General features: G+C 42.1%; 1 protein-coding gene across 3 annotated transcripts; it reads right to left on the bottom strand.

Annotated features, from left to right (window-relative positions):
- Positions 1-423: 423 nt before the first annotated feature.
- Positions 424-20,241, bottom strand: LOC306933441 (clustered mitochondria protein homolog; the record flags this gene model as incomplete). Of its 3 annotated transcripts, none has more annotated exons than XM_079515665.1 (29): positions 424-1,780; positions 1,912-1,985; positions 2,389-2,514; positions 2,610-2,703; positions 2,867-2,976; positions 4,042-4,167; positions 4,618-4,698; positions 5,436-5,575; positions 6,388-6,538; positions 6,699-6,783; positions 6,931-7,169; positions 7,312-7,374; positions 7,563-7,715; positions 7,800-7,900; positions 8,119-8,223; positions 8,313-8,386; positions 8,479-8,898; positions 10,659-10,838; positions 10,999-11,165; positions 13,010-13,102; positions 13,234-13,366; positions 13,713-13,835; positions 14,082-14,236; positions 14,598-14,752; positions 15,160-15,297; positions 16,388-16,559; positions 16,712-16,821; positions 18,933-19,075; positions 20,112-20,241. In XM_079515665.1, 28 exons carry the CDS (start codon positions 18,982-18,984, stop codon positions 805-807), a joined length of 4,596 nt encoding a protein of 1,531 aa, XP_079371791.1. In that variant the 3' UTR covers positions 424-804. The 3 variants fall into 3 exon arrangements, with proteins under 3 accessions (XP_079371791.1, XP_079371792.1, XP_079371790.1); XM_079515666.1 differs by lacking the exon at positions 20,112-20,241 and adding an exon at positions 20,042-20,058; XM_079515664.1 differs by lacking the exon at positions 20,112-20,241 and adding an exon at positions 19,281-19,315.
- Positions 20,242-20,512: the final 271 nt, after the last annotated feature.

Below are 20,512 nucleotides of genomic sequence, written 5' to 3'. Positions count from 1 at the left end.
GGGTAGGCCGACTCTTTCAGACGCTCATGGGCTTGGCCCAATAAACCTTGAGTTCGGAAATGCACCACAGTCACTTTCCACATGGTTAACTAACGACAATATGTAGAAAATGCAAAATAACACTTAATGTTGTTCCGTACAATTGGTTTTGATGTGTTTCGCTAAAAGCTAAAGCTTTTGGGGTCTTTAAAACTCAACATTAATCTGAATCTGGACATACTCCTGAGATGATAAAAACATATAATGTTGCTCTCAAAGTTTAGGCTGGGATCAAAACGGACCTGACATTGATAGATAAACACAAAGTAATGACAATGCCAATTAAGATAATTTCTGTTTAGTCAGATCAGGTGAAGGCACCTGAGGGGGGAGAACAAACTCCACATAAACCATTTTGCCAACCCCACCTAGGGTATGGGGTGCTGATGATGCGGAGGAGAGAACACCCACAACGTCCCTGGCCAGAAGCAAATCCGGGACCTAGCTGTGAGGCGACAACTCTACCGACTGCGTCACCGGAATTGCGACCACATGTGAAGAAGAAGCCCATAGTCTGTTCATTTGTGTCAAGTTTATTGTTGTAGAAGTATGCTTTAATAATGGAAGCCTTTCCCAGTGTGTAATCTTTCTAATGCCACCTTGAGAGAAGTACAGAATAACACTCATACTATCACTCTGTCCTCTTAATGTTTGGTTCATACTCGGGTTGATCATCCCACTCTCAACTGCTAACTAAATCCAAGTAGGAATGAGTAAAGGTTTAAGGCCTATCGCAGTGTTTTGGGATATTCACTATTCCTGTAGTTACTCTTCAGCTAATCCATTGGCTGTGACTGTTGTCTCTGCTACTCCATTGACTGCAATGTCTTTCTCTCCTATTCCATTGCCTATGATGGCTTTTGGAAGGACAATATCTGCCAAAGCCACTTGATTGTCAAGCTCTGATAGTTCAGCAGTGATGTCCAAATATCCATTGATGCCATTATTGGCCCCCTCTGTGTCTGACTTATCCACCCCATTGATCATTACTTCAATGGCTATCCCTTCATTCTCCGTCAAACTGTCCTCTTCATTGACTTTGGGGGTCTGAGTTTCCTCTCCTGTAGACCTAAACTCTGCCTCTCCGTTCACTGTCTCTGTGAGCTCAGCCTGGGAGGCTGGATTACCATTGTCTTCTGATTCTGTTAGTGTATTCTCTTTGTCTAGAGTTTGCTCTTCTGATTCTGTTAGTGTATTCTCTTTGTCTAGAGTGTCTGACTTATCCACCCCATTGATCATTACTTCAATGGCTATCCCTTCATTCTCCGTCAAACTGTCCTCTTCATTGACTTTGGGGGTCTGAGTTTCCTCTCCTGTAGACCTAAACTCTGCCTCTCCGTTCACTGTCTCTGTGAGCTCAGCCTGGGAGGCTGGATTACCATTGTCTTCTGATTCTGTTAGTGTATTCTCTTTGTCTAGAGTTTGCTCTTCTGATTCTGTTAGTGTATTCTCTTTGTCTAGAGTTTGCTCAACTGGCTCCACTGCATGACCATTAACTGTTACTGGGTCGGAGCCCTCCACTGCAGCCTTTTCCACTGATTGGTCTGCTTGGCTATCACTGGAATTGTCTTTAACTGGGCTTGCATCATCCTTCACACTAATTGTTACGTTATCAGAGATTTTCTCTTCCCCTTTCTCAGTCTCAGCGTTGGCACGCTCATCATTGACTTTGTTTGCCTCTTCCGTCGCTTCTGCTGCCCTCTGTGCCAAAAGCTTCTGTTTGAACTCCTGGAGTCTGTCACTAAGAAAACAATATGTTAGTTTGAACATTATTAGTTTGTTTGTATGACTAATGACAGGCAAAACAATTAGAAAAAAATGCATTTTGTTTAAGATGAAGAGAAAGATTGTGTTTGTGAATTGAATGCTCACTTCTGTGCATTCTTCCTGATCCCTGTGACAAGAACCATCTGCTCCAAAATGGTGTCAGTAGCAGGCGTCAAACACTGAAGGAGGCAGAAAGGTTAATATCATTGTACACAAACCATGTGATTGGGTGTACAGTATATCGTTGTTCGGGCAGAAACCTTGTATCAAACTGTTACTTTTCAGGAAATCAAAACTAACCTTATAAATCTTGTAAATACTTTTCATTGGTTAAATAATATAAAAACACACACACAGACTTACCAACTTTCAACCTTACTGTGGTCATGTCATTATAGGTGAAAAATATCCCACCAAATTCAATAATCTTACAAAATAACAAATCTACAAGCTTGTGGTGCATTGTGAGCTTGTGCAGTCATACAACTAATTATAAAAAAGGTCATTCATTTATGGAAATGCATAAAAAGATGAAATATGGAGATACAGGGGTTCTACCCGACAGCGACGATAAACTCCTACCTCTATTGTATGCTCTGTTTGGTCAGCCGCTGCTTGTCTGAGACAGCGCTCCGCACGCACGGCCTGCTGGGTAATGGTGCATAGGAACTCTGAGCTGCAACGTGTCTGAGGGTGATCTTCACCAAACTGTGGGAGAAAAGCCCAGAAACTTCAGTCTACATGGGTGCAGACATATATGTTGTACTCTTCAGGTTCATATACACACACACAGGGATACCGACCAGGCTGGTGAAAGCAGCAAGGGCCTCTTTCTCATGGTTCATAGCAGAGCGGTAGTCTCCCTTGCTACACATCCACTGAGACAACAGGTGCTGGCTGAGCAGAGCAGAAATGTAGAGGAGAGTGTGAGGAAAGAAAGAGACCAGAGATTTCACCAGATGTGAAAAGGTTAGACATTTTCTTATGGAAGCATTGGACCAGACTTATATTCCATTTTAGAAAACATAACTGCTTGCTATGCATGGTTTAGTTTAATTACCTGAGAGCTGTACGGAGATCTGCGGGACCAAAGAAGGAAATGTTGAGTTTGAGTGCATTTTGTAGGAACGGACCCCCCTGTTCTCCTGTCAGCATCAAGCCAAGGCAGCACTGGGACAAAAGGAAAGATATAATAGTGGGTTTTGGGTTACAAGAATACTGTAGACTGTTGACTCAAGGAAAAGAGGGCGCTGTTTTTCCTTTGTTTTTTAACAATGGGTTCTCAGATTGCAAGAATACAAGGGGACATCTTAGTGAATTGTGTACTTTTTTGTACCATGCCCACAGCAATACGTCAGTGGTGAAGCCAGAACTTATGTTTTGGGTGGGCCTGGCCAGGAGTGGGTGGGCCTGCATGCACCAGGCTTTTTTTTCTTTTTTACACAATTCATGTATTTATTTATCAAAAAAAAAAGAAAGAATAATTGGTTGGCAGAGGGTGTGTAGAGCCCAGGATCACATTAGATAATTGACACGGGTGAAAAATGGGTTACAAAATCGTGGGATAAAAAATATTTTAAAAGAAAATTGCCAAAAATATATATATTATTGGGTGGGCCAACTTTCTATGTTGGTGGGCCATGACCCATGTTTGCAACCATGGCTACAGGGGGTTGAAATTGTTGGAATTTATTGGATTTTCATGAAACTTTGTGGGAATGATCAGTAGGCTGCCTTGAGAGATGATTAAATAGTAAATGGTGCATACATACTTTACATAGATTGTGCATTACGTTCACCCATTCACACACACATTCACACACCGATGGCAGAGGAAACCATGCAAGGCACCAACATACACATCGGGAGCAATTAGGGGTTCAAAGTCTTTCTCAACGACACTTTGACATTAACTCTGGGGGAACCCGGGTTCCAACATCCGGCCACTCTACTCCTGAGCCACTGCCACCCCCAAATAACTTGGGTTACAAAGGTTATAATCAAGGTAAAACATTACTTAAATTAGACATAATTATTTCAGAAATGGAGACGCATAGAAGGAGAGATGCGGGTGCAGCCAGGGTACTTCATTAAATGAATAGGATATGAAAGGATATGAGAAAGGCCAATTGGCCATTATACTGTATGGATAAAAGTTTATATTAATATTAATATTATAAGAGGGGTATTTCTATGTTCATATTATTAAGGTGTTACTGTACAGTGTACACCTACATCCAGTGTGGCAGTGTAAGGATGGTCCTCTCCATGGACTGTCAGCATTAGCTGGCGAGCTCTGTAGAGACACTTCTGGGCCAGGGTATTCTCTCCTCCTCCATAGACATACACCGCTAAAAGAACCTATATATGAATATGAATACACAGAAATGGCACTTAAACTACTGTACCAATTCTTATTTAGAAATTACATTTCTGTAAATTATATCAGCTTTATTCATCTATGATGGTAAATAAAAATACAATTGAAATAAATAAATTGCATTGTTTATCAAAGTGAAAATAGAGAGCGGAAAAACTAATTTGAAAGGAAAATAAATATGAAGGCAGTTGAAAGCTTTAGAAAACAAATATAAACTTAAATAAATGGTAATTTGATGGATAGCGCATTCCGTAGTTTGCAAACAATTACTGCAAAGGCATAGGTGATCTTTTTGTACCAACTTAGACTTTGGCACTGATAAGCGATCTGGTAGCATTTTGGAGGTACACATGGTAAACACGACACAAAAAAGCCATTGTGGTCCATTAAACATTCAGCACTCAAAACAATGAATGCGTTTGTATACTGACATATTGGTGAATGGTGTTGGAATGGTCAAAGCCAAGCACTCTCTCACTGACAACCACTGCTTTCAGTTGGACACTGCGAGCCTAGATGATGGAGGAAGTCACAGTCTTTGGAAGATGTACAGTATTTACACTGAGGCAAATACATACATTGTTTTGTCAAATACGTTTTTTATTAAGAACAGGTTATAAATTATTATATAATTAGTATGGTACAGTAAACATTTTTCCTTTTATGAAAAACAAAAAGGAGGAAAGAAAAAAAAGACAAAAAGAGAAAAAGAAAACCCTCTCCCACGCATACTGTTCAGTGACACTATATATATACTACAAAATAAAATAGTAAGATGATGAAAAATAACGGACGAGGGGCAGCCAAACATTATCAAATAGTCTCTCTTTGTTTTTCAAGAAAGGGAAAAGGGCAAAGTTGTGAAGAAGATTTGCATCTATTGCATTACATTTGTCACAATGCAAAGAAATATCTGGGAATATGTTATGTAATTTTAATTTGGAATAATGAAATTGGAGTCCCAAACTTATTTTCCCATGCCAACTTAATTGCTGATATAGTAGGTAGGTTTACAACTTATAATGATTCATAGAGATGTGACACCCTCATGCCTGGTTCTATATTATTAATTATATTATTAATTATTAACTTAATATCTAGACATGAAGGTGAAGCTCTCTCAAAAGTGGGAGAAAAGGCAAATACATAATTTTAACACACATATTGACAGACAGTAAAAGTCACAGTTGCTTGTTTTGACTAGCACATTAAAGACTACAGTACAGTGTTGTGTGACACACAGACTTACCTCTGCTAATTGGCCCTGTAGGAAGGCCACCTTGGCCAGCAGGCTGAGGCAATAACACGCCTCTGGGTGGAGGTCGTCACACACCCTACCAAACAGGTAAGCCGACTCTTTCAGACGCTCATGGGCTTGGTCCAACAAACCTTGAGTTCGGAAATGCACCACAGTCACTTTCCACATACAGTTAATAATAATAACAATAACGACAATATGTAGAAAATGCAAAAGTGCACTGATAAATAAAAACATTAAACAGGACCAAATAACACTTAAAAATGTTGTTCCGTTGATGTTGTTTTTGTTTCGCTAAAAGCTAAAGCTTTTGGGGTCTTTAAAACTCAACATTAATCTGAATCTGGACATACTCCTGAGATGATAAAAACATATATTAATGTTGCTCTCAAAGTTTAGGCTGGGATCAAAACGGACCTGACATTGATGGATAAACACAAAGTAATGTAAGTGTAAGTGATCTGGGCCAATTAAGAGAATTTATGTTTAGTCAGAGATCAGGTGAAGGCACAGTCTTTAATATCTGCTAGACAGTTAAATAAACAGCATTGTTTGGCTACACCAGAAGATATCATTGTGTATCGTCTGCATAACCATGGAAGGAGATGTATTGCTGCACTAGCAACTCTTGGTTGTTTGGGGTGCCGGTTCAACAGGGAGCGGAACGTGTTACTCCTGAAGTTGAAAAGAAGTGGCTGGTGATTCCATTATCGGAGAAGACATGAGTTTGTCTGCCCAAGACCAACAAGTACTATAGGGGTTCGTTGGCGGTGACAGGGACTGTACACATGGGGGGAAATGGCAATGACCAAAATAATCAAAATGTAAGTTGTAACTAGTCTTTTTCTGAATTTCTTGGCCTGTAATTAGTAGTAATGTCAAGTTGTCAACACTTTTATGTTTAACTGAAAATTTAACACACACTTCACACTCTTAACTCTACCTTTCTGAATTGACTTCTGTGCAGCGCCAAATGCTTTTGAAGCATCGACAATTGGCATGTCAAGGTGCTTGACAACAGGGAAGATGTTGATGATGTCATCAGGTCCAATTGGAGCTTTACTTTGGTCGAGGAAGTAGTCTCTCAGTCTCAACTGACGTGGTGGGTATGCAAGACAATAAAATACATTATGGTTGGTTCTATATTTAATACAAATATGTGTAAATATAAGATAATCGTTAGTAGCATTTAATTATTTCTGACAGGTAATAACATAAGTCATTTTCTCAATCTGTATTGCAAAGGTCTCTTACCTGTATCCCTGTTTTCAAACAGAACTCTCTAAGTAGCGACATCTTCTGAACCCCGTACTGCTCTACGAGGTGGGTTGGTCCAGAGCTGTCAGAGAGATAATAGACGTCACCGAAACAACACTGGTAGAATATTTACAACACTGGTAGAATATTTTTTCTTGATAATGTAATTGAACCATTTATCAATGGTCAAATGGGGGCGACATAAAATACAAGAGTCAGGTCTTCTCACGTCAGACTGTCAGTGAAGTCATATGTCTCTGCAGCTTCCTGTTCAATCATAGTCCACAGTTCTACTCCAGTGAGCATGCTCCATGGCGTGCTCTCTGTGGTCACGGACCCTTGGGCCCTGCCGCGTCGCCTTGACTTCTTCTTAGTTTCCTCCCCTTGCATTGTGGGACTGAAATGGTGAACCAACAGGCAGCAGAGGAAGTGACTGGCAGCCGTGGACAGACTGGACACCTCCACACCCTACAGAGATAGAACAGAATATTACCATGGTTGCAAGGATGCACGGTGGCGTTCTGTGACATCTCCTCACACAAACATGAGGTCTGGCATTGTGAGCTACACATGGACAAATTGCCAGGAAGCCTAGCATTCTTTCCAGTACCTGGAGGAAACTGTTGAATATTCGCCGAGCTGAACGGACCACAATTTCACCTGTGACCATTCTCTGGTGGAGAGAAGATATGTGAGAGAAGGCAGTTTAGTGAGCCATTCCATAATCAAAACTAATCAACTTTATTCCCATAGCTTTACTACTTAAACCCTATATACTTCATTCATTGTATGTCAAATAGTCAAAGTAGCCGCTCTACAAGCTCACACCGTGCTGTGAACAGTCCATGTGGTTAAACACACCATTATATGCCTCAGGCGCTCCTTGTGCTCCGACTGGCTGATAGCCTTAACCACATGGCCCAGATATCGCAGGTTGATGCCTCTCTGGTGCAGCACCTGTTTCAGTGAAGCACCATCCACGGGCACTTCATTACTCTGCAGGCAATACTCCACCTGTAAATCACAGACATATGGTGAGCTTGTAACATGTTTAAAACAGATGTATCTGAACACTAAGAGTCCATCTACGGTACTTACAAAGGAAGGTATCTGGTGTGTGATGACGAACGCTGCGGCTTCTCTCAACAGCCTCTCCTGCAGCTCCACAGAAGAACTTTCAGCGCTAGGGAATGATATACCTAAACGCAGAACCAAAGTATTTTATATTCTAGCACTTCACTATTCATTGCAATATGTTGTTTTTGCACTGTCTTGTCCTGTTTTTCACCTGTACTAATGTTGTAACTGTGTGTGTGTGTGTGTGTGTGTGTGTGTGTGTGTGTGTGTGTGTGTGTGTGTGTGTGTGCGTGTGCGTGTGTAAACAGTATAGGGTATAATGTCTGGTGTCTGGTTTTACCTGGAGTGAAGATGTTTGGATTGAAGCGCATTTCAAAGATGATGTCACTGACGGAACCCACATCCTTACAAGCAGCTCGTACAGTGTTTGGTGCTCGAGAGTCACCTGTAGACCATATATTTGATACAAAGATTAGGTAAGGTTATTATTACGATTGGAATATATATTAGACCAGTCAACATAGTCCACCTCACCTGCTGTTGCACATTCCTCAAAGCCTCCAATCTCCTCCATCCTCTCCTTGACACGTTCAGTGAACTGCGAATGTCTGAAAACAGTAAAGAACAATGTAAAAAAATAAATAAAAAAGGAAAGGCAAACAGGGCTTATATCAGATCTTAAAATGAGTGCAGCAATTACTTGTGCTGGATGAAGTCTTGCAGCAGTTCTGGCCTCAGTCTGCAGAGTCCGTGAGGAAAGCTCTTAGGCAGACCAGTGTCTGTGTGGTAATTCACTGGCCAACCCTCCTCTATAGTACCACTGCTGGACTGTTCCGCCTCTGCCTCTTGGAGGAGTTGTTCATCATCTCGTGGTACGTCAGTGCAGTAGTTGGCATCAGCGGGAAGAGTCCTGAACAGATCCAGTAGGTAGAACCTGCCATCGGCCCCCACTAGTCCCTGGGCATCCACTGAGGTGAACAGTGGTACCTGGTGACCATTGGGCGCCACAACAGCATGCCTCTGGAGAGAGAGAGCCTTGGCAGACTGGGCCAAGAGTGCTAGGAGTTGTCGCCGTTGGGCGGATTCCTGGGGTCCTGCGTTCACCCCATACAGCAAGCCCCTAGCAAACACAGAGTATAGAACCAAAGTTAACATGATGTAATACATTTTATGATAATAATAAACATTATTTATATAATAGCAGTGCACCTTGCCATCTTTCAAAACTGCGTTACAAAGTGCTTTACAAAAGAACGAAAGAAAACAAAAAACTATGCAGATGAATTATAACTATGCAGATAAATAACTGCATCAGTGGAAAACCAGTGCCGATAGCATTAAACTTAAAAGCTCATCTCTTTGTGTGCCAAAGATGAGATCTTTTTTTGCCAAGGCTCTGGTTGCCAAAGCCGAGAAAGCAGAGATTTTGTGTTTTCAGTGTTAAACACTAGAGGGTGCTTGTCGTCACCATCTGAATGATCCTCGGTTGCTAGGAGACATACTACAGGCAAGGAACCGAATTTATCTCGGATATTTGTTTTGTTTTTGTTCAAAACAAGCTTTTTTCCACAGCCCCTAACTCATGAACCAATGGTCGCGGTTGATTTTCTTTCCTCTCCGTGACACATGTCTGACTCCCACAGCTTTGTTTACATCCTGGACACATCAGTACAAACTGAAAACACTGGCACTGGTGATTGAATTAAATCATTAATACCTGGCACACAGCTTTAAGGAGGGATTTAAAACGGGGGACAGACTCAGCAAGCCTGATCATCCAAAGAGAAGGGGCCCTGATAGCAAAGTCCTGGCCTCCTTTTGTTTTTGAGCTGTGCACATGCCTCCTTTTGTTTTTGAGCTGTGCACACCGCTCCAATGAAGGGCAATTTGTGTCCCTAGTATGTATATGTTACAACTCTGTTTGTAGTACAACCCATTGACCCCTGCAGATGATTGGTGGGGGGCTGGGGGCATCTGTGATCAAATCTTTTCAGGAAATTAAAAAATAAAAACTAAACTAAACAGTGGTCAGAAGAAGCAGGCATGTCAGGAACACCAACAACTCAACTGCACAGAGCTGCCTTGGATCCTCTTTAAAGTACCCCACCGTCTTACCTCCTTGCTCCTTCCACATTGATCTTTACTGATTCAAAAGGTATAGAACTTTTAAAGAACTCTTGTCCTGTAACACACTTAGTGGTTTTGAACAGTGAGAGTGTTTTGGCAGTGAGATCCGGGTGTAAAGATATTTTGCTCTTGCAAGTTGCATATCCCTAACAGCAATATTGTCATTTTACAGTAATTCATAAAAGACATGTATTTGGAGGATTTCCATATCCGTTTCATTTTTCTTGGCTCTCTTTTAAGAGCTCTAGTTTGGTAATTTAACAGAAACTCTAAGGGGCAACCTAGTCTGGGTTTTGAAAGGGGCCACAGGGTCTAAAGTTGCTTAGCAGGTTTTGTTCAAATAGGTGAGCTGCCTGCGGCAGTGACAGTAGACCAACTGTCACTGTGATGAATTTATGTTTAGGATGAGAGAGCAGGAGAACAGCAAGTGACCATATGCTGCTTAACCACTTATTTACTTCATTTCGTTGAGGTCTAATAGCCTACTTGGTCTCCTCCTCTTTTCACACTACAGCAAATCTCTTCGACAAAAATATGTTTACAAGCTTCTACAATGCAATGTGAGCATGTGAAGTTTTGGCCTGCTCTCAGCTGAATAAGAGCTGATACAGCAGTAACAGAATGATCAGGGCAGTGTCTACAGTGCCTACCGTGCTCTGAATTCCTTCTCATTGTCTTCTTCGTGACCAAGTAAGGCAAATGGTCAAATAATACAAATGATCACCTTAGTAGAATGGTTCCATAAAACAATACCTTGCAGCAGGTGCAGATTCCTGGCCTTCCTGGCCTTCCAAGCCAGGGGCCAAACCCTGCGCAGACAGACGCACTCCCCTGTAGTCCACGGTGGCCGTAGGCAGAGTGTGTAGCCCTTGTAGCCCTCCCTCCAGGTTACTGTACAGCTGTACTCCAGTCAGCTCCAGCCTCTGAGCGGCCCTGCAAGTAGATTTAAAACATAATGATTTCAATGAACTGAGTTAATTACAGCAATAAGATGTCATGACACAAGCAAAACAGACCTTCTAACGAATGACCTGCCTAATTTATGCTCTGTCACAAAATGAGTGGCACTGTTGTTATTTTTATTTGTTTTCACCTGCGGCCCCTCTCCCCACCGAGTGCTGCACTCGCTGCCCCCTGGCTCATGAACAGACCACTCCATAGGAAAGCAGGGTCCTCTGGGTTTCCATTGATGGGCTCCACAAAACCATCCATTACAGTCTCTGCTCCCTGGGTCACGGACCACACAAATGCACTGTTCACCTGAGAAAAGCGGTAGGGCAAAAGGGAAATGTAAATATGAACTAGAAACAAATTTCAGGAAATTTGACTGGGTGCCTGCAGCTCGCCAAGTCTGTGCAGCATTTGAGCCACGGACCACCATTTGATGACATTTAGCCTCTCAGACCCTGTAAGGGTCCATTTGGTTGACTTTCAATGGGGTATTTTGTCTAAGTTTATTGCACATTACGTTGCCACCAACATTCTAATGCTAACATGCTAATACTAACATGCTAATGCTAACATGCTAATGCTAACATGCTAAATTGCTAATGCTAACATGCTAATATGCTAATGCTAACATGCTAATATGCTAATGCTAACATGCTAATGCTAACATGCTAACATGCTAATGCTAACATGCTAATGCTAACATGCTAATGCTAACATGCTAACATGCTAACATGCTAATGCTAACATGCTAATGCTAACATGCTAATGCTAACATGCTAACATGCTAATGCTAATATGCTAATGCTAATGCTAACATGCTAATGCTAACATGCTAATGCTAACATGCTAAGGGGTCCATTTGGTTTCGCTCAGGGGGGCGGCCCGGTTCTGGCGAGCCACCCCGCGTCCAAAACGGTTGAGAAATGACAGAGTTACATGTTTCCCCGAATTTCTCTATTGACTTTCAATGTGTGTGTGTGTGTGCGTGCACATGTGTGCATGTGCGTGCATGTGCGTGTGTGCGCGCGTGTGTGAGAGTTGGTCAGGTGACCTTGAATCATTAACAAAGTATCATTTTCACCTGGGCTAGTCTATGCAAATGCAAACAGTATTGCAAGTTAAAAGCAATACTCTATGAGAGAACGTATGTCCGAACAAATTGCTCTATCGCAAAAAGTAAAAGTCGAATGCGATTTTTGTTTTCGCCGTGAGTGACACGAGACATTGAGGTACGCCGTGTGCGATCGTGGTATTGGTACGATAAAAAACGTGGTTATAAGAGCGAGTTAAGAATTGTGCTTGTGATGAAAAAATTGCTGCGTCATTCAGGCAGTTAACATGGAGTTTTTGACACATTATGATGGTACACCTGTCGCTTTCAGGGCTGTAGTTCACGTACTGTATGTATCTGGGCTATGGTTGTGACATTGGGTGAAAGAAGACGAGTGTGGCTACAAAATTACCGAAACCCATGCGTGTAAAGTGAATATTTTGGCCGTGAGGACGATTTGTTCTGAGAATTTCGGTATAGTCTTCACATTGGCTTCTCACTCTGATCTGCTCTCTCCCTGGGTGTGCGACACTCTGAGTCGAGAATATTGCTCAGACCACACACACTTTGAACTGCGATAGCGGGCAAACCGTGCAACGTATTCGAATTCCGTCTGAACCACCACAAAGTCGTTGGCCTCGTGTGCTGTTTGACGTTTAAATCGTGTTTCTACGTAACAGTATGCCAGAGCAATGTGGCTCCAAAGTAACGTGTCGTTTTCTGTTTTTACCCGCGTCTCCCCATCGACTTTGAATGGGGCATTTTCGCGTCGTTTATTGCGAATTACGTCGACACGGTAACACGAATCGGAAAGAAAAGCACAAGCACACCATTCCCGGCCGAGCCGCACGTTTTGATGTATATATAGCGGGGCTTTGGCAAACCGTGCGGCCGGCCATAGACGTCGAAGTTTCGCGTATTGATAATTATTATTAAGTATGCGTTTTAGATTTCAACCTGTGTTTCTGCCATTGCATGGCAGGCACCCAGAAACCTGTGTTTCTGCCATTGCATGGCAGGCACCCAGAATAAGCAATGCATGGATGAATGAACAAGTTCTAACTTGTTTCCCACTGCTGTATTGTATGACTTTCAGGGCTACCTGTAGCAGAGCTTTATCTCTCTGCAATCTCTCCTCCAAACTTCCCTGGGGGAGATCTCTGGCTGCTTGCAACTCTTCATTCCAATCTGAAACCTACACACACGCACGCACGCACGCACGCACACACGCACACACACACACACACACACAATCAAGATTATTGTTGGCAGCAGCACAAAAGACTGACTCATGAATGCCAAACAAATTCCTCCCCTGCAACAAACCTGTGATGTTGCCTGTTCATCCAGACCTAGCCTACTGAAGGCATTTCTGTGTGTGCGGGAGGCACAGGAGGGTCCCAGCCAGCTTCGGGTGCGGTAAGGAGTGGGTAGTACCTCTACTGGAGGTTGCTGAGGTCTTATGGATACAAGGACAAATTACATAAGCAATACATTCATTGCAAACATAGCAAAATTACCTCTTATACCAATTAACCACTTTAACCATGGCATTTCTATTTTGGAAATGGCATTATATTTCCAAACAAAAATAGACAATTTACAAGTTCACAACGCATCACGATTGTGAGTTTGTATATCGGCTATTTGCAGAAGAAAAAATAAAATAATAATCTGTTCATTATTTGTGAGTGGTTTATTGCCATAATGCCATTGATTTGAACTTGGGGGTTTAGTTCAGAATACCTCTCGGAAAATCATAAAAACGTTAGACGTACACTGCTGTGTGTCACTGTCACTGTTACCTCGTTTTGAGAGTGGTGAGGGCTTGCTTGAAGCTTGGACTGATCAGGTAGAGCAGGTCAGTGAGACAGTGGCAGACAGAGGACGATTGGGCAGGGCGCGGATCAAACACCTCCTCTGTGGACCTGGGAGGAGAGAGAGAGTTAGAAAGCAGAGACAGTCACAACATCACACTGTCAACAAATGTTCCCATCAAGTTGCATCAAGATTTCCTCTGTGCTGACAAACATCATAGATTAAAAAACAATAGTTAATAATAATAAACAATAAATAATATGACGAATGGAAAACACATTTGTCCTCTAGCCTACCAACTCCCTGAAAGAAAGAAAAAAATAAATAATATAAGCAATGATCTTGATGACCTTTACCTATTGAGATAGAATCCTTTTGGGCATGATGTGATGTCATAGCGGCGTCCTTCTAGTGTGACCACAGTGATATACAGGAAGTCCCCCTGTAGCTTCCTGTGCCCAGGTGGTGGATTCCAACAACTGAGTGACATATCCCTCAGATAGCTGGGAACCTGATAGGAGAAACATGAAGTTAGAAAGAGTGTGTGTGTGTGTGTGTGTGTGTGTGTGTGTGTGTGTGTGTGTGTGTGTGTGTGTGTGTGTGTGTGTGTGTGTGTGTGTGTGTGTGTGTGTGTGTGTGTGTGTGTGTGTGTGTGTGTGTGTGTGTGTGTGTGTGTGTGTGCATTTGGGGGGCGCTCCAATAAACATATTTTCCTTACATTTTGTACAAAAAGCCAGTCCAGTTGGGGCTGTGAAAACTAAATAGCCTCTAAATAGCCCCCAATAACGACAAACTCAATGCTAACCTCCTGCGCATGTGGGCAGAACCAGACTGAACTAAAAACAGATCCTGGCTTTGTGTGTAGTTACTACCTCTGGTTGGGAACTGTGTGGCAGCAAGGCCATCAGGGGTCTCTCTGGTGATCCGGGGAGGAGGTGCTCAGGAGGGCCTCCATCCTGGTTGGCTGGCTCAGTTTTAGTGTTGCTCGAGGAGCGCTTCAAACTCTTTCCATTACTTGAGCCAGACTCTGCACCAATAAAATAGCAAACATGCAGTTCTCTTTTCACTACTTTTGTTGCAGTACAAAATACAAAAGTAGTGTTAGACGTCATCATATATTTGATTAGGTAAGTGGCTCCTGAACTGGCAAATTTGCGCATTACGAGAACGGCAGAGCCGAGTGGAGCCAACCTAACTTCAGGTTTAACTAAAATGTTTGTGTTACTGTTCAGACATTAGTATAGAGATTTAGGTATGGGTTTAGTATGGTTAATATCAGCCAGGGTACAGATCTGAGTAAGCGATTAGCCAGTATGTGACCACAAACCAGACTCCAAGTTTGTAGAAATGTCATATTGTTCCAGGAACCTGTTGTTTATGCTATAATTTTTGTACGTGCACAGTCAGTGTATGTGTGAGGTGTGATGTGAGTACCTGCAGTGTGTGTATATGTGAGTGTGTCCAATACACTGGGTGAGCATCCATCTTTCAATGCATCTTGAGGCCCAGTTGCTCTCAGCAGCTCCAGCACACGGCCCAGATGCACCCTGGCCGAACGGGGAGAGTAGGGCTCTGGAACGACATACACATACACGATTTGCCAAAGACAGTCTTTCTTTGTTGTCAAAGCAATGGATGATCCATGTACAACAGTTGTAAATGCAAATAAAACTAGATTAGAATAATCTGAATTAGTGCACAAATCATGTCTAAAGCTTCTAAGACTAGAATAATTGTAGGCCTATGCATTTTTTCAATTTCAACATTATGTTCCCTAAAATTACGAATGCTTATCTATTATAAATACTCTATAATATAAAATGTTAATAACCCAAATAAATCACTCATGGGATCAATTTCCTTATTTCCTGAAAGATTTATGGTGGAGGTAGGAGTCAAGAATGTATTTATTTGTAGGAGACAGATTATATGACACGGTTGTTCAAGGGTAGTACTAGTATGTCAAGTACAGTAAACTACTAATGTAATTAATTCAGGCATACTTTGTACACAGGGAGGGTAAAATTTATTATTGGTGCATTCATAGCTAGAATGTGAGAGATTGCCTAACTTGTTGGCAGACATATGTGATCTCTAAACCAGCACAGCAACCGTAAGTCACTTCCACATCATGTGACACCAAAGCTGAGGCAGCGGTTTTACATAGAACTGAAGTTAACATTTGAGTCATTTTAATGGGCGTATAAATAACGATTAATTAACACCTAGTACGGTCTTTACTAGGAGTGTGTTCACCTGTTTTTGCATTGCAACCTATTGTGAGCATTTAGATTTGCTATTTTCGCTGAATGTTTACCCCAGAATAGGTACACTAGGGTTCATATGGTTAAATAAGAGACACTGTTTTTAGCAAGAATAATTCAAATATAAACAAATATAATCATGACAGAGCCAATCTATAAATCATCATAGGCAGAAATGTCTACAATGATTAAATAAAATAAATGCAATTTAATTATAAGTAAACAAAGACGGTCTAAAAATAAAGACAAATGATAATTGTGTGGAAAGAAAAGAAGACTGACAAAATCACTGTTGTCTAACCATTGTTGGCATTTACAGATTTTAACCTTGACAAATGCTAGCTGGAAGAGAAATCAAATAGCAGGAAACAGAGGGGAAGTGAGAGAGAAAAACTCACCTTCAACCAGACGGAGGGAAGATCCTGGTTTGAGACCCTTCAAGGTTTGTAGTTCTGCAAGGGGGTCAAGAGTCATCCCAGAAAGTGCCAAAGACAGGTTGGAACGTGGACACACTTCTTCTTTAGCCATGAGGGCCATTACTGCATCTTGGACCAGCCAAAAGCCATGGACCTGCAAAACATGTGGTTTAACAACAACAACAACAACCATGAATTATGAAGACATTACCCAGCATCTCTAATATTTTGATAATAGAGATGCTGGTGATATGACATGTGATAAGAGAGCAAGAGCTTGGGTAAATGCCCTGAGAGATGTTTTACCTGCATCTCAAATGGTTCTACTCCTGCCCCCTGAATCTTCACAGGAAATGATGTATCCTCTTCCTGTTTGATACCAACAGGCACTTTTATACTGCATATTACTGGGACATCTGTTGAGATGGGGGAAAAAAAGTATCAAGGTTTAATTAGTGAGTGACAAGCTAACGGAATTGTCCATTGATAGAACAATATCGTATCAAAATAGTTTTAGCTAAGGCATAATTGCACAAACTCTCCTCTGCCATCAAGAGCTGTAATATAATGCCTGTGGACATGTCATGAACTGTACTATAATGCCATGTGGACATGTGGGTGTGTGACTGAGAGTGCCTGAGGGTGTACATGTAAAAGTCAAATGTGTGAGAAAAATGAACGTGGGGAGTGTCTCTCTCTCTCTCTCAAATACGTGCGTGCGTGCGCACACACGCACACACACGCGCACACACACACACACACACACACACACACACACACACACACAAGCAGAGACTTACATACATAGGGGAAGAGCAGGACTCAGCGTGTTCGTTAACTTGGAGGGTGACTAAACCTGTTGATTTTAACTATAAGCTTTCATGCCATCTCAGGGCAAAGGGACAACCACACCTAATGCTGGCATGTGCATACAGCAGCAAACTGAAACCACATAAATGTGTGTGCACCATGGGGGACAACAACTAATCGATTCTAAAAAATAATAATAATAATGAAAATAGCCATGATGCGACATGTTGTGAGTTTGAAGATCTACTATTTTCACTATTTTTTTTTTAAGAAATATGAAATAGGGCTTAAGAGGTTAATTCATTAGTTGTAAAAAAAAATCCATAGCAAGCCATGATGGCATGGTATATTATTTGGTACTGTATGTTGTCTTTTTTATGTTCCATGGCACCTGGACATTGAGCCCAAATATTCAGGATACAGTATGTACACACAGCCATAATTTATAGCAGTGTAATTCCTCAGTGCCTGTAGTCAATCTGGGCCCAGTGTGTGCCTGAGCAGCACCCAGGAAAAAAATGTTTAACTCTGTTTGTGATTGGATGGAAAACCGCCCCTCCTCTGTGCATGCCTTAAAATGATCTGCTTCTTTCCTATTGGAGCTGCTGTGCCGCTACTACAGAGCATATTATTGTTTCAGTGCATACTGTATGTGTTATTTTAAACTCTTAAAATACTGCTATAGCAGCCGTCTCACTGTTAATACATAGATTGTACATAATTCATTAATATACTCTGTTGAGTGGCATAGCAATAGATATATTAATTTACAATATTAACTGTATATTTGTATTGATAAGACTGTGTACATATTTTCTCTAATTCCCTCATTCAGATATCCAGTGCTGATACCTAGGGCCAATGGGCAGCCTCTGAGCCGGTATTTGTTTTATCTCTATTTTTATTCTTATATTTATCTGGGTTTGGCTCTTGATTCTTACTTACCTCTTCGGCGTGTCATTCATGTCAGTGCAACCACACTTGCAATTTTCCCAGAATTGCACCTTTCTAGTCTTATTATCTTATTAAACACAATTCACATGGTTTCTTCCAAATTACATAATCTGCCAATCATCCTGTCCCCCCTGGAGATAAGTGTCCCTTTGAGGGGAGTCACCCCTCAGGGCATACTGGAGAAACGCCAACGTACACAACTGTACAGCACTCATACCACAGCACTCATACCTATCCATCATGAGAAGGAGAGGGGTGGGGTCCGTGGGGATCATTTCATGGCCATAAAGCAGATTGGTGAATGCATGAGAAGGAGAGAGGAGTGGGATTAAATCAAATAGAAAGACAAGAAAGTGAACAGAGGAGATGTATAATTCTGTTGTTTGTGTGTGGTATGACTGGACAAGATGTGATGATGCCTCAGCCTAAATACATTCATATTCCCATGGGATTTTGTTCAAGGTACTATAGCATCAAAGTATGTTTCATGGAGTGCTTTCAGGTTACAGTTACAGCTGCGTGGAAAGCTAACACATTACATTCTCCTGCAGACATTCCTAAACCAAGTAGTAACAAACACTGTGAGAAGCAGAGATAAAACAGTAGCAGTCCACTCACTGGGGCTTATTCAAACCAGCAGAGCTGTGCTAAATCTCCCACCCCTCCTCACACTGTTCAGTGAGGGAGGCACCAGATGAAAGAAAACAAATGGAAGAAAGTGTGGAGCAATAAAGAAGAAAAATACAGTGCTGGGGTTTCTCACCAGACGTCCCCTGACTTCTTGCCGCTCCTCCTTTCTTCACTTTGTCCTTCATGTCTGCTAAAGTTTCTAATGGGCTGTCTTTCTCTGTTTCCTTGTTTTCTCCGCAGTGGAAGCTGCTCTTGTAGTCTGGTGGTTGCAGATTGCTGGAAGAGTACACAAGAGAGTGACTGAGTGAATGTGTGTCCCAGGAATGTTCGGGAGTATAGCAGAGTTCAAATAATGGTGTATCCAGGACTATAACTCCTGCCACACTGCTCGCACTTGGCAAACTCAGTTTATCTGTTTTCCCTATGTAAGATAGCCACACCCACCCATTGCTCAACACATTATTCCTTGTCTCTCACTCACTTTGTTGGACTGGGTGTGTCTGTCTGACTGTTCATACTGGCTCCTTCCCCTCCTCCATCGTATCCCACTCCTCCCTCTCTTCGCTTCTCCCTCCCACCCATAGTCTGCCCTAGAGGCGAGGTGTGAACTATAAACGTACAGTGTGTATGTACTCTTAAACTTGTGTTATATATGTGTGTGTGTGTGTGTGTGTGTGTGTGTGTGTGTGTGTGTGTGTGTGTGTGAGAGAGAGAGACTCTGCGTGTGTGTGTGTGTGTGTGCGCGCGCGCACGCGCACAAGCGTGCATGTGTGTGTGCGTGCGTGCATGTGTCGTGTGTGCACGTGCGTGGCGTGCGTGCACATGTGAACAGTAAAGTTTACTTTATTCCCCATGGGGTCTTGTGGTCCTATTTGTTTTTACCCATTTTAGTGGGCAGCAGCCACTGAGCATGCATGCATTCTTTTTTAAACCATTATATTTTTATTTTTTTCTTCTTTTTTTTGGTAACTGTCTCAGTCACAATGTTTTGAAGTACGCCTTAACTACACACAAATGACATGTTTGTAGGTAGGGTAACAAGCCAAGGGTAGGCTACAGACTACACATGAATAGTCACTCTCACTCCAAACCAGCAGTCGACAAAGAGCAGGTGCCTTGCTTGAAAACATTCCTGCTCTTGATCAAGATAAGCAATAACAATAGCACTGTGGCCTACACGTTGATAGGACAGCCTACTGTTTTCTTTTCTTCTTCTTTTTTTCTTTTCTTCTTTTTTTTTACCTATGCTGTTACACGACAGGAAACTCCAGTCGCAGATCTCGATCGTCACGAAGTTCACCAACACACTCACATTTATTGTTGAGCTGTGCAGAAGCAGTCAGACTTTAGTAGAATGATCCATCATGGTGTGTACGCCAATAGTAGATGTGTTTTTCTATTGCATAATAATAATAATAATAAGCCTGTAACAACAACACCGGTCCCCCTTTGCTTTTCCCCTACATTACACATTCATGACGAGCGTTCGATCTTTAGGGGGCGTGTGCCTGATGATGTCACGAGGCCGTGACAGTAGCTGCGCACCTACGTCGCGCGCAAAAACCGCCGATCTACAAGCTCATTGTGCCTTGCGACAGCGACGCGTAATGAGCTTGTAGGTCGGCGATTTTCGCGCGCGACTCACTGGCGCGCAACTAACCACAGGCTTCAGGTGGATATGGATATCCTCCTCCTCGGCTCCTCCTTTGCTAG

This window comes from Electrona antarctica, assembly GCF_951216825.1.
Source record: "Electrona antarctica genome assembly, chromosome: 12".
Lineage (NCBI taxonomy): Eukaryota > Metazoa > Chordata > Actinopteri > Myctophiformes > Myctophidae > Electrona > Electrona antarctica.
Note: the sequence above shows the minus strand (reverse complement) of the source record. Positions and strands in the feature narration are given on the sequence as shown.